At 41.9% G+C, this 15,255-nt stretch overlaps 1 protein-coding gene across 1 annotated transcript; it reads right to left on the bottom strand.

The window, feature by feature from the left end:
- Positions 1–226: 226 nt before the first annotated feature.
- LOC112826508 (ubiquitin-like protein 4A) lies at positions 227–1,179 on the bottom strand. Its single transcript, XM_025874650.2, has one exon. It carries the CDS (start codon positions 1,099–1,101, stop codon positions 622–624), a length of 480 nt encoding a protein of 159 aa, XP_025730435.1. The 5' UTR covers positions 1,102–1,179; the 3' UTR covers positions 227–621.
- Positions 1,180–15,255: the final 14,076 nt, after the last annotated feature.

Genomic DNA, 15,255 nt, shown 5'->3' with positions numbered 1-15,255 from the left:
GGAGAAAAGATTTTAATCAAATACTGACACAACTATACAAATTGAAATTAGCACCGTAAAGAAAAAGTTGTGTTCATCATACAAGTGTACAACAAGGTTTTTGAGCTAGTTGAAAAGAACATCATGACTGTGCACCACTCTGGTGGCACCGTCCACATAAAATGGAGTTGTGCAACATGGCAGCCCTGGTTGGGACAGTCAGACAAGGCTTGAGTAAGGGATCCTTGAGTTGTGAGCCAAAGGATACATTGGGGTTGACTGGGCTCAGTGCCAATGATCTAAAAGGAAGCACATTCTAGGCCCAGAGAATGTTATGTGCATGGCCTTGAGACAGAAGGAGCTTGGCATGCTCATAGGACTAAAAGGAAGCCATATGACTGCAGTACAGATTAAACATAGTGTCTGATTTCCACCCGTGCCAGTCACCTTACTGTCCCCAACACACCTTGGAACCACCAGCCTCGATTTCTTTGCTCTCACATATTTTATTATCTTCCTCCTTCCTCTCTAAAATTTATTTATTTTTTTCATTTTTTTATTTTTTTTTTGCAACAGGAGAACACATTTAATGCTACATGCAGCTTGTAGCCTGGTCGGGCTCCTCCCCACACTCTGAGAATCCTATTTGGAGAACCCCTTCTCCATAGCTTCAGTCACTTCGGGGTGCAGAAAGCGGTTAGCCAAGCGTTTGATGTCATCCAGCGTCAGGCGGTTCAGGGACCTCTCATAATCCCTCTGTAGTTGATCCAGGACTCTGCTGGCATCTGCAGCACTGAAGTGGTGGGCCAGGACTTTGGAGATCAGCTGCCAGGCTGGTGTGGATGGTGGTGGGACCTCGGCCAGTCTCCGGGCGGTGCTTTCTTCCAGTAACACCTTCTCCAGAGGTTTGACCACTAGGTTGAGCTTGGAATTGGGCCCAACGCTGTAATCGGAGAGTCTTTTCCCATCTGCCAGGGCCTTGCCCTTGAACAGCAGCCGCTGCTGGCGCACGGGGATGTTGAGCTTCTCAGAAACCAGATGTTTCAGCGTGGACACCGGCTCGTCCTCCGACACCTGCAGGCTGCACTCGCGGCCCTGAAGCACTTTCACTGTCAGCTGCATGGCGGCCACGGCGGCCTCCTCTTTAAAATTTAGTTCACAACTCAAAATGGATCATAAACCAAAAACTATAAAAATCCTAAAAAAAAAAAAAATAGGAAAAAGTCTCGGTGACTTTGGGTTAGCCAAAGATTTTTTTGGATCTGCAACCACAAGCATGATCAATAAGATTAAAAACTTCATAAGTCAGACTTCATCAAAATTTAAAAACTTTTGTTCTTCAAAAGATGCTATTAAAAGAATGAAAAGATAAGCCACGAATGGGAGGAAATGTATCTGATGAAGGACTTGAGTCAAGAATATATAAAGAACTCTCAGAACTCAACAATAAAACAAACAACCTGATGAAAAGTGGACAAAATATTTAACCAGACATTTCACCAAAGACAGACTGTAAATAAAGACAGAAAGTGCTCAATATCGTTAGTCATTAGCAAATCAAAACCATAATGACATACCACTGCACATCTATCAGAACAGCTAAAATTAAAAAGACCCACCCATACCAAGTTTGGTGTGAATATGGAACAAGTGGAATTGTCATACAGTGCTGGTGGTGATGTAAAATAAAATAATACCACCATTTTAGAAACGGGAAAATTTGGAACATAGTTTGAAGGTTTCTTAAGCACACACTGATCCTATGACCCAACCATTAACTGCTAGGTGGTTACCTGAGAGAAATATATGCCCATCAAAGACTCATACATGAATGTTCCTAGCATCTTTATCTGTAACAACCAAAACCTGGAAACAATCCAAATGTCTATCAACAGACAGAAGACTAAACACACTGTGCTATATCCATATAATGGGTTATTACTCAACAATAAACAAAAGAGTGAACTAGTGATACATGCAACAACTTGGAGGGATTTCAAAAATAATTGTACTGTGTGAAAGAAGCCAGGTAAAAATTTCTAGCAGAAGCAAACTCCAGGGGCAGACGCAGACCAGTGACCACCTGGAGGTGGAAAGACATGAGAGGGAGGAACCACGGAAGAGTGTGGTGAAACTGGAGGGTGATGAATATGCTCATTATCTTGACTTGATGATGGTTTCATAGGTGTATGCCAAAATAGATCAAATCTTACAATTTAAATATGTATAGTTTTTTATTCCAAGTCTAACTCAATAAAGCTCCTAAAAAATAAAAAATATTCTCACAGTGCAGCTCATAACAAGTCTCCTAAGAGATATCTCTGACACCAAGCCACCATTTTGCTAGTCTCCCTTGATACCAGCGAGTATGCAACACTACCATTCATTTTACTTTTTAAATTCATCATGTTGCTGATTATCCTTTTACTAGGTATGTTTCCAGGTTGCCACCTCATGAACAGAATCAGGACCTCTGTTTTTCCTTCAGCCCCTAGAACAGGTCTATGCATACGGCAGGCCCTCAATAAACATTCTGGTGAATGATTTATGTTACATCTCTAGAGAAAAACGTTTTGTGTTGCTTTTCAGAAGACAAATTATGGGACTTCTTCCAACACTTGATCGAGTTGATAGAAACAAATTCCTAATTTATACTTAAGCAGCACATGGCCAAACACAGCAATTTCCAATGTGAAAGATATTTACTAATCCAAAAGCTGCAATAAATCATGTGTGACAAAATCAGTGTGTTTGGCCAAGAATCAGAGGAATTCACATCATAACCCACAAAATTAACCAACGCTGCCCAAGTCAATGTCTCAAAAGAAGCTAATTTGTAATTGTTCTTATTTGTTCATTCATTTATTTACACCTCACTCATTCCAAAATGTGTATGAGCAGAATAAAGTGAAAAATGATAGGAAAAGTTCATGGGTTCCAGATTAATTTGGTATCTCAGCTTCAGAGAATCCAAGTTTTGTATCAAGGCTTTTATTCTATCCTATACAATATCACTAAGTAATTATTACTACACAAGACAGCAGCATAGATAAGGTGGTACTTTCCAGCAAATTCTGTATATCTAGTTGAAAGCTGGATATTGGCTGTGATCACCACCACTTCCCCTCCAATCTTCAGAGAAAATTGCCATGAACCCTCATTCCTGGTTAAAGTTCAATGCTTTTGCCAAAGTTTTAGCAGATTTCAAAGGAGCTCATATTCTCAGATACACCTCTGGTCTGAGAGCTCTTCATCTGTGAGTTATTCCACTTTGGAATTTCTTGACCTCTTGCTCATGTGCTCTCTCTCTCTCTATCTCTCTCTCCACAAAGAACCAGCCACGGAATGCAGCTCTTAGCTCATTTTCAACAAAATCACCACCCATACGAAGCATTTGAGTGCTTATGCTGGGTTGAAGGAAGCTTTAGAAAGACTCAGCTTGTGCATCTCAGCAATGCAGGCAACTTCAGGTAAAACACTGGACAACCACGTCCTTAACGTCATTAGGCCACTTCACCTCTAGGGACTCTTTTCCACTTTAGGCCATTTAGAGACGCACTCTCCACGATCTAACTGGCTTCTCACTTCCTCTTGGCCCTGTCATCACTCTTCCCCATTAATTCTTCCTTCCCCCAATCTTCTACCTCTACTATGCAGAACAATAAAAGCTCTCCACCTCGATACCCAGACACCACTTCACCCATCTTAGCCTATCCACACTCAGGAAGGTACTCAACAATACATTTCTTTCATGGTAAGAATATCAACCCCCTAAAAATGCAGTCATATTAGTGAAAAGCAGTTTCTGTTTGCCATCTATTTTCCAGGCTTTGATTTCAATCCAAATATTCACTAATTGCATTGGAGGCCATTCCGATACAACATACAATATATTACAACTTTTCAGACGTCAAGCCTCAAATGTGTTTTTCCCTGGCCACCCAGGTAGTTACTTCTCCCTTCTACATTTCTGCAGGACTACATCATCATGGTGTTTATGGTATTTTTCTCTCTCCTACCAGTCTGAGAATGGGAATCATACCTTATTCATCTCTGTAGCTACACCAGCATCCATCAATAGTAGACATTCCATAAACATTTGTCAAATCAATCATTCAATACCAATTATGTCTGGTTAAGACTGGGCGGCAAATCAGACATTTAGTCCCAGACAGGCAAATGTGCAAAATCCCTACAAAAGAGAGGCTGTAGTGCCAAAAGTTAGAAACGGCCTTTTAAACCCATCTACACAACAAAACCGGAGAGCTTTTCGGTGTAGAAAGGTACACCACGTACCTTAGATCATTCAGCTTATTCTAAAGCAGGCTTCCTTCCAAGCTTGGCTTTCTACTTTCATAAATTTTGTTCTCGCCGTGCTGCCTCTGGAATTCACAGTGCCCACTTCACTAGATGATGACTCATGCTCACCATGGAACAAATTAATTCCATTTTGAGATCATTTGGAGGCACTAGACAGAAGACTATCAACCAATCCCTACAACAAAAGATGATTTCTCAGCAAAGCATTTTTGCCCACCTTCTCTCTCAGCTAGTTTTCCAAAGAATTATGGAGCGAATAGTAAGCTTACTGAAAATAACAGCCATGTCTAGCTTTTCTTTGTACAACATCTTACAAAAACTTGAGCTTAGTAGGTACTCAATACATACGGAAGGGCACGGAAATAATTATGAAGCAGATTCGGCACAGCAGTGACTTTAACAAAATATTTATTCGTGTATGCATGTGTATGTATGTACGTATACATATATACAGACACACATTCGCACACAAACACATATATAGAAAGAGAGAACGCCCGCATTATAGACAGCAGTTAAGCAGTGGGGCTGGACCATTTATTGCTGTGTAGACACCACACCAGGCCATATGTTTATTCATTCATTCAGTCGACATTTATAAAGTTACAACCTGCCAGGGAGAACTCTTTAGATGGGAAAAAAAGATTTCTTGTCTCTTTACAGCTGTCTCTGGTTTTTCTCTCCGCTGGAGGAGACAAGAGGAAGAAGTGGTGGGAAGATAACACAGCCTCGCTCTCTAGCCGCGTGGCCATTGGAGAATATGCATGGTATTATTGAAGAGCAGAAAGAATAAACCCCAGGCAGCCCCCCAGCACGGAACAAGTGCCAAAAAGTATCGAATGACTGAATGAACATCAATTCCGTGGGCTTTAGAATAGGCTGTCAGACATCTGATCTCAGTCTGAGAAAAAGTAAGCAACTAAGTAGGAAAGCATCTCTAGAATCTGATTTATAAGGAAGAAACACAAGCACCACACATGCATGGTGTGCACTAACAGCTGAATCCAGTGGACATTGATCAACATATATTTGAGATGGGGGTGCTTATCAACCAAAACATCTAAACCCATAATATTTCAGAGCTAAAAAGCCCTTAAAAATCCTCTGTTCCAACCCTTCTCCGTGTTTTATGCGTCACAGTACATGTAGAAAATGACAATATTTGTGCAGTGTTCTGGGTAAATGAAGGAGGTTGCTTAGGGCAGGAGGCTCCTGACGCAAGGTCCCACCCCACCTCCGCAAGGTTAGAGAGCAGGGGAATCTGTATCTTGGGACCTTAGTTGGGAAGGTCTACGTTAGGCTGGTCTCCTAACTTTACACATGAGGAAATTAGATCCTTACTCAAGATCATCCAGCTGGAGAGTCACAACAGAACCAGGAAAAGAAATTTAAGGGTCTCTTTTTATTCCTATTTCTACTCCTCCAGTGCTTCTCAAAGTGTGGTCCCTAGACCAATGGTACCAAGGCCACCCAGGAGCTTGTTCAGATGTAGATGCTCAGACCCCACCCTGGACCCAACCAGACACTTGAGGGAAGAGGCCAGGCATCCCGCACTTCAACAAGCCTTCCAGAAGATGCCAATGCTCACCGAGGTATGAGAACAACTATGGGAGTCTCTACTAATTCTCAGTGTTTTTATAAGCTAACAGGCTAACGTTTGGGTTGTCTAACTCAGGGGTTGGCAGAGTTATCCCTGGAAAACACCTGATACTAAATATTTTAGGCTTTGCAGACCATCAGGCTCTGTCACAGCTACTTAACTCCGCCACTCTAGCACAAAAGCAGTTATGGGCAGTACTTAAATGAATGAGCATGGCTGTTTCCTAATAAAATTGTGTTTATAAATATAGGCAGTAGGGTGGATGTGGCCCATGGACCACAGTTTGCCTACGCCTGTAACTGATGATTAGAATAGATTCTTTAACCTCATAATTTAAATTCTTAGCAACCGTGATTAATAAAATCTCTTAGCAACTTACAGCATCTGTCAATGTTGGTGTCAATATCTGTCTTTTTCTATTCAATTAACATGTGCAAAATGCCTCCTAAGCACCAGACTCTGGGCATACACCGATGAAAAGATCCAATCCATGCCCTCAAGTATTAGAATTTTGTGCAGTAGGGAAGCAAGAAATCAAATAAAATTATATTGTTTTTGAATGTGGCCTTGTCCAAGAAAATGCCCACTTAAATATATGGATTTTCGCTGCTGAATATGTTAAGATTTCCCATTTATAAATGGACAAAGAGCATGATAATGCATACTCCAAATTTTAAGCCGACAGGGATGGTAACTGTCCTAGCAACCACTGTTTGATTAGCCCCCCAGATTCTGTGGGTCAGGAATTCAGACAGGGCAAATTGGGAATATTTGCCTCTGCTCCACAGAGATCAAAGAGCTCTTACAGAGAAGACTTGAGTGGGTAGGGGATAGGATCTTTAGGAGGCTTCTTCATTCACATGTCCAGTGCCTGGGCTGACATGATTTCAAAACTTGACTAAACTGGAATCATTGGTTAGAAGCCCTGCACATGGCCTCTTGACATAGTCTGGGCACCTCATAGCGTGGTGGCCTCTGAGCAGTCTGACTTTCCATGTGGCAGCTCAGCGCTCCAAGACCATGTGTTCCAACAACCAAAACAAAAGTAGCATGGCCTTTTAGGATCAAACTTTAGAAGCGATACTATATAATTTTTGCCATACTCTACTGATCAAGGCAACACAAGTCTGCCCAGATTCAAGAGATGGAGGCCTACACCTTACCTCTTGATGGCAAGTGAGTCAAGTAACTCATTCATGTTTTTTTTTTTTTAAGATTTTTTAAATTTATTTGACAGAGAGAGAGCACAAGCAGGGGGAGCAGGAGAGGGAGAAGCAGGCTCCCTGCTGAGCATGGGGACCAATGCATCTCTCGATCCCAGGACCCCAGGATCATGACCCAAGCCAAAGGCAGACACTTAACCAACTGAGCCACCCAGGTGCTCCTCATCCATGTTTTAAAACCACCAACCAGAGTAACCAACTGTGAGAAATGCCTTATCCCAGAGTAAGGGAGATTTACGGAATTTTAAAAACTGCAGATAACATACTAAATTAAAACCTACTCTGCTAAAAATCCAAAATGGAAGAATCGGTCTAGAATTCCTTTGATTTCGATGTATGCGTTAAATAATGATCCTCCAAAAGAGGAATTTAGGAAATGTTTCTATCTGTCCATAGAGCAAAAAGGACTACAGATGTTGCATAGAACTGGATGACACAGGGAAGAATAAGGGCCCATCGATTAGCAGTGCCGGGGGGCTGGGTATCATCAAAAGGTAGGCATCCACAGCCCTTTACGAAACAGCCAGAGAATGAGGATGGAATTAAAAGTATTTATTTGTAAATTTTCATGGGCATATCTTTTTTAAAAAAAGAAATAAACTTGAATTTCCCTTCCCTTGTGTCTGTTCTCCATTTAAAATTACTCACTTTTCTGAGAATTCAGCACTAATTTAGAGATAACATTATAATCCTTTGACACAGAAAAGTCAAATAGATGTTTTTCTCAGTGAAAAATGAGTTGTTTGTACATACTGTACATTTTTTCATCATCTGCTAAAAAAGTAGTTAGGACAATAAATGATTAGAATTGTCTTAAATCCTTCCAACTGAAGAACTTGTTTTGAAAAAAGTTTAACCCCTAGAAATACCTTTTTTCTAATTTGTCTGATTTTTTCTAAAAATAAGAAATAGTTTTAATGGTATAAAGAAAAGTGAGAATATTCAGTCTAGTACAATAAAGCAAGTGGGTAAAGATAATGCTAATCTCTTCCTTTTAAAAACAGAGCTCTGGGGGCGCCTGGGTGGCTCAGTTGGTTGGGCGTCTGCCTTCCACGCAGGTGGTGATCCCAGAGTCCTGGGATCGAGTCCCACATCGGACTCCCTGCTCAGCAGGGAGTCTGCTTGCCCCTCACCCCACTCATGTTCTCTCTCATTCTGTCTCTCTCTCAAATAAATAAAATTTGGGGAGGGGGAAACAACAGAGCTCTGTTTAGAGGAGAAGCTTGAATACTTAATCTGGAATCATGGCAGTATGCTTCGTCATAGCCTCCTAGGTCTCTACAGCTATAAAAGGGCCCTTAGGAATTATCTAGTCCAACCCTGTCATTTTGCACATGACTAGACTAAGACTCAAAGACGCCAAGAGTGGTTCAACCCACCAAATATTCCAAATGTTCTCCTACATTTCCCAGTCTCTCCTGAAGTTAGGTTGTGGCCATATCACTATTTCTGGCCCACGCGCTATGGGCAGAAGTGACATGCCACTTCCCAGCTAAAAATCATGAAGAGTTGGTGTGCCCTCTGTCTCTCTTTCCCCTAGGTGGGGCCCCCAGGTTGAGATGGTAGAAACTGTAAAAGCTGCATGGATCTCTGAATCATCCCATGGGAGAAAGTTGTCCTGGAGAGTTGCCCAATGCTCATCAGACTTTGCATCAGCCAAGAAGCTAATTTTTGTGGTGTGAAGCCACAGAGATGTCAGGATTCATTTATTCCTGAAGCACAGTTTACTTAGTCTAACTGATGTGCCAAGCAACTTGCTCAAGTTCAGCCAGCAAGTCAATGGCAAAGCTAGAATGGAGACTCAAGTCTCCTGAATCACCAGCCCACTTTAAAGGACGACACTTTAAAAGCACAGAAGCATCAGTGAGGTACCACCACACCAAGTCATTAAGCAAAGGGACCCATGGATTGAGGTCCAGAACCGGACAGAGTATGGTCAGGTAGGTGGTTCAGCCTTCAGTATAGGACCAGAGAAGCTGATCCCCAGCTGGGAGAATAGATGCTTGGGATTGTGCCCAAATTATACATACGCCTCAAGAGGATGACAGTTGCCTCCTAGACCCTACAGCCCAGTTAGAAAATTAAATACTAAAAAGGAAGCGTTTCCACCTTCTTGTGTGCATACAGCAGCCATTAAACACAAACAGGAAGCGTATGCCTCAGACTCAGATTAATCTAACATGATGTCGAATTTTTAAAAACAACTGGAAAAAAAATAGGTTTTGGTTGCTAGGCAACATCAGTACAAAGCTCTTGCCTTCTCTTCAAGAGCATTCTCTCCATCTTCGTGGACAAAAGTCAAAAAGTACTTAGCGACAGGCATATATTTGGTTGTGACATCAGACACCAAATTGAACTTTTCTTGAAAACAACATCCTGTATTGCATGAAGCACTTCAGGGTTCCGAATTACTACCTTCTGTGCACAGGATGACGTTTCCTGTTCTGAAATACTCATTTTTCTCTGTACAAACAGGTGAGAGGCTATCTTTTGTCAGTAAATGAAAAAGAAGTGGAGATTTTGCAAAGTCATACAAGTCTGTTCTCCCCCAAGGACAGGAGAGGGTTAGCTGTGACCCATCCTACATGACACTATTCTCTGTCTAACTGTCAGGGAGCTTAGGCCAAGAGGAAGTCCCTCTCTCTTTGTCTGCTCCTGAGAAATGGATGCATTACTCCTGCACTGGCCTTTTAGACACAGAAATTCACTCAAATGTGAGCCAGAAGTAAATGTAGCAATAAGCATCAAGAGAGCATCTCTGGAACCTTCCAGAAGACTTTCCACTGACCCACTGGGTTACACCTCTTGCATTCCTTTGCGCAGACCCTCTCCTCCCCCTTTCCACTTTCAGTTTGGCTTCATCCTCTGACCTGATATTTACCTCAGCATCCTTTGGCCAACCTCTAGTTTAGACCCAGTACCCAGGATGAAGCTTAGCGATATCCTCAGAATTCATTTTTTTTTTTTTATATCAACCCCTAGCTCTGAACAAAAGGGCAACTTCCCTGGCAGAGGAGAAAATGAAAATGCACCTTAGGAGGTGCACCTCTTCCAAAGAGGCATTGGAAGGTGCCTCCTGACCTGCAAGGAACCAGGAAGTAGGATGGTCTTCCTAGAGCTTCCACCGGAGGTAGAGAGAGGTTTTCAAGCTGGTTTCTGAAGCACCTACTCTGTGTAAAACACTGTCAGAACTGTAAAGGGAATAAAAGAAGAATCATAATGGCTTTAGAGGAAATAAGACTAACACAAATGAAGGCAGCCCAGCCTATTCATTTCACCCATTTTGCCTTTATGAAAGTATTACAAGAGATAAGGCGGTCAGGGAGGGAGGCTATTTTAGAGATAATTTTAGAGATGGCACTGGGCCACTTGGCATCATCAAATACCAGATTTGCAGTGGCCCTCTTGTTGACCATGAGGAGGGACAGAGGCACTTCCACAAGGGCCCCCAGAACATTGTCCAAGGTACTTGGCAGAAACTGGGACCTGTCTATCCTGCCCTCCAGCACAGCCTCCTTGTTGGTCCCTCCAGTCCTGATGCAGAATGTTTTGGGGTATTAGGTTCGTAGTCTACTCTCGCCCCTGTGCGGTTTTCCTGCCTCACTGCCCACACGATTCTCACCTTCCCAGTTTCCTCTTCTCCCACCACATTTACCTTCTACAACTGGCTGGTCCACGTTAGGTTCTTGAACTCAGCACATTCCCCCCCTCCCTGCCTTCTGTCTTCCCTCCCCAGAATACTCGTTAGGCACCATGCTGGTAAGCATCGGGAACATGAAGACAGAAAAAAAGACTGCTCCTATCCTTAGAGGCTTATCATCCTAAATAGGCAACCAACACATAAAGTTATTAAGTCCCACCACAGCTAACAGATTAGACACCTGTGCAACTGAGTTCCCTAGGATGGCACCATATGGATGGCAACAGGTATGTTGCTTCAGTTCGTCCCAGTTGAATCTGGTGCCAGCATAACCACCCATGAGGCAAAAGGCCTCCCACCAAGCAAGTTCAGTTACTACAACATCCTTCAGGGCAAGAATAATGCTTGCACTTCCTTGCTGAATCCAGTATTCTTAGCACAGGGCATTTCTAGGCACCAAAAACTCGCCCATTAGACAGGTAAGGACTGAAAGGTAATTCATTCAAAGGACACTCTGGTCTTTTGCTGTTTCTGGTTGCCCCACCTTTCCCTGCCAGCACACACACACACACGCACACACACACACACACACACACACTCCTACAGCCCTTTTTTTTTTTTTATGCCACATGCTTTGCAAACTTCAAGGGCGGTGTGTAAACATGAGATATTGCTGTGTCCTACTTCCCTGCTACCTCTTGTGGGAAGAAAGTACCCTGGAAACACGGGCTGCCTAGCCCTTTCCCTTCACCTCCCCACCCTGTCATGGAAGTGAGGCCAGTGTCCTAGGCAGAAATAAAGCCAGGGCCCAGGGAAGGAGCCACATCTTCATCTCAGACCTGCCCAAACTTGTGTGCCCCCGAACTACATTATTTTCCATTTCTAGGTGAGTATTCTTGTTAGCACAGAACAAAGATCTTTGTAAAGTCAAGGCACATTACATCCTTGGCTTCCTCTCGCTCAATCTGGCTTACCATACGTCCCTGAAAATGATTAAATTGGTCTGCCAGGATTTATACTTTATAAGGTCTCACATTATTGCTCCGGAATCTGTTCTGCCCAAAGGGCTTTCACATATATACAATTTTCTTCAACATTTCTTCAAGTATGGAAGTGCATCCTTTAGGCTCTTCTCATGCTTGCTGAAATTTTGCAGAAATGAGGGTTCTGGGTGACCAATTTAGAAGAAGTTCATGGCATGAAGAGAGCACCTGCACTGCCCAGAATGGTGATTAATGGAAGTCGTGACGAATGGCTGGATATGTTGTGAAATGGTTTTGTTGTTGAATCCAAGCTTTTAATTGTAGTAGCTAACTAATAAACAGAAAATGTGTTCTATTAAAACAAGCCCAATTCTGAGGGCAGGAATCTCCTGAGGCAGTCAAGTAGATGGCTTGGATGTTTCCAATAGTCCGGTGGACCATGCAATGAAGACCACTGACATAAACACTGCTCAAGGAACAGCAACAATACGTCCTTCTGTTTGTGGAATCCTAGAACCAAGTCATGGTTTCCAATGTGACCTAGCTTTACTGGGGTGCTTTCTTAGAACTTCTAAATATTTTAGTGAGCACTTTCAGCAGGAATAAAGTACTTTTTAACTGGTTTGGGGTTTTATTTTGCAATGGCTGTCTATATAGAAAACTCATTTTTGAAGACTCTAGAGTTTATTATGTGATTAGTTTTTAGACTCATTGAAAAGATAAGCATATATTTATAGCTCACTTGAAAATATTTTTGAAATGGTTAGAATTCTAGAATCCTAATAGTTTCCTTATGTACTAGCTTTCCTCCAAGTTTTCCTACATTAAAATGTATCATCCAAGCAGCAAAAAGTTCCTGTATCCGTCCAGTATTTACAGAGAATTTGCCATGTACCAACACTCTGAGATTAGTTTGGGCAAGGGAGGGAAGATACAAAAAAATTATGACAGGCTATCTGTCCCTAACAAGATTACTGTCTACCTGAGAAACAAAATCAACCAATGAGCTCACTTAAGCACATTTAACACTTAAATGAGGACTCTGTCCTGGCTACAGTTAAGAGGTAAAATAGATAGTACATCGAAAGCCAGACAGGACTTGGAATGGGCAATGCATTTCCCTGTTTCAAGGGCTTTGCTTTTGTATTTCCTTCTACCAGAGGGAGCCCTGGCCCAAATGCCCCCTCCTCAGTGAATCCTTTATCAGTTCCCTTAGCAGGCATTAAATATTCCTTTTGCCCAACTCCTGTGTAGCACTTTGCTTCTCTTTCTGTTGAAGTCATTACTTAATTCTACTTTGATTTCCAGTTAATTATTAAGTATCTATCCCCCCTAATAAGCTTCCTGCAGGCATAGATCAAGAATTTACTTTTGGATTCTCCCCAGAATCAGCATCTTGTTTTTTGGAAATATATTGTCCATGTTCAATAAACATTTCTTGAATTATTTACTTTTGCCATGATAGAGAGATTATACTTTCATAAAGTAATTCATGTGCTGGTTTCATATGAGTGTAGTATCATCTATGGGGGTTTTCCAGTTGAACTAAGATATATGAAGTTCCAATATACCATTCAGAAGTAGATTATACGTATTCATATTTTTTGATAATGTATTACTTTTCTCTATATACTACACATCAGATTTTTCTCCATAAAATAAAAATAAATTTAACCCCCAAAATTATACTATTATGCCAATATCATGATAAAGTTTTTCTCCTTTTCTTTAACATTCATATATGGAAGTAAGCACCTAGTTCGGTACAAGGAAGCTCTTAAATCATATACAACACATTTAGAATATTTTTAAAAAGGAGTTCTTTCATTTTTTAAAAGCAGGTATTATGTTACACTAATAAAATCTAACATTTATGCTGCGCTTATTGGGTGCTGGACACTGTGTGAAGCCTTTTACACGAATTTTCTCATTAATTTCTCACAAAAATCCATCCTCCGATATTTTATTGTTGGAATCACCTATGCTTTTCTTCCTGTCCTTTTGAGTAGTGGGATTACTAAAGGGAAAAATCTGATGTTTGTGTTTAATCTGCCTACTGACCAGGGCCAGAATCCGATGTTTATTAAAATGAAGGCATTTCAGGACAATGTCAAGAGGACAGGTTCTGAGGTCTGACTGCCTGAGTTTGAATCTCTATTCTAAAAATTACTAACTGTGAGACCTCTAGATACTAGTCAAGAGAAAAAAAAAAGAATTCTAAAATAGCTTTTATCACCTCAGGGATAAGAGAAGTTTTGCATCCAGGAAACAAAGACAGAGTGCTATTCAAGAAACCAAAAAAAATGGCTCTTGAAAATCAAAAACATGATGGCACGAATTAAAAAATCAATTACAGTGCTGGGAGTTAAAGTTAACAAAGTCTCCTGGAGGGGCACCTGGGTGGCTCAGTTGGTTAAGCGACTGCCTTCAGCTCAGGTCATGATTCTGGAGTCCCGGGATCGAGTCCCGCATCGGGCTCCCTGCTCGGTGGGGAGTTTGCTTCTCCCTCTGACCCTCTCCCCTCTCATGCTCTCTCTCTCTCTCTCTCTCATTCTCTATCTCTCTCAAATAAAATCTTAAAAAAGAAAAGGAAGTCTCCTGGAAAGATAAACTGTAGACAATGTAGAAGAAAAGCAGGGAAAATTACAAGACACGTTCAGAAGTTGAACTTTAAATAAGAGAAAATCCAATAAGAGGGAGTACATGGATGGGAAGTAAATCATCACCAAAATAATGAAAGAAAACAACCAGAACTGAAGGTTATTCACAGTGAGTGTTCAGAGTGTGGGGACCTCCGCATTAAAAGCAGGGCCTCCCTTTAAAAACTGCTACCTGCCTAACTGGAGACACTCACTCACCACTCCAAGGAGTCGGGCTCTGGCAACCTCCCACCTGGTGGAAATAGCCCATCATGGGCTTAAGGCAGAAAACACATAGCAGCAAGCAGTTCTGAACATTTTTCTGCCAGATTCCAATACCAGCTCCCCAACATCCCCGCCAGCTGGGTGCCCTGAGTATCCTGAGCCCATGTCCCTCAGAGCTCACTCCAGGCCTGAACATGACTTCCCCCAAAGGGGCTCTTTAACTCTGGGGGCAACAGAAGCCCTACACTGGGCCAGAGATCAGCTTATTCTCTCTTGGGAGTCTTCATCTGACAGTGGCAATACTGCCCCTTCCTTACACAGCCAGGCCTGTGCTAGTTACTCAGTTCTTCAAAATCAGTGTGTCACTGGGGATGCTTGTTTACATGATCAAACTATAAGAGAAGCAAGATCATTATTAACACAAAAGTCAGGGTTTGAGTTACTTCGGGGGGGAAGGAGGAGCAAACAGGGGCTTCCACAGGACTGGAACCTGAAACATTCCACTTCTTACTCCAAGTGGTGGCTATATGGCCTTCAAGTCATCACTATTCCTTAATTTGCACATGTACATTTCACATGTTCTTCAATGCAAACGATACATTTCAGTGTTATAAAAAAAAATGAAAAATAAGGCAACTGGACAAGT

This window comes from Callorhinus ursinus, unplaced genomic scaffold (genome assembly GCF_003265705.2).
Source record: "Callorhinus ursinus isolate GAN/ISIS: 27379988/994484 unplaced genomic scaffold, GSC_fseal_2.0 scaffold7, whole genome shotgun sequence".
NCBI lineage: Eukaryota > Metazoa > Chordata > Mammalia > Carnivora > Otariidae > Callorhinus > Callorhinus ursinus.
This window is presented reverse-complemented; position numbering and strand designations above follow the sequence as displayed.

What these genes read in the sequence shown, in the direction of transcription:
- LOC112826508 (XM_025874650.2), bottom strand. Translation starts at nt 1,101, where the DNA reads ATGCAGCTGACAGTGAAAGTGCTTCAGGGCCGCGAGTGCAGCCTGCAG.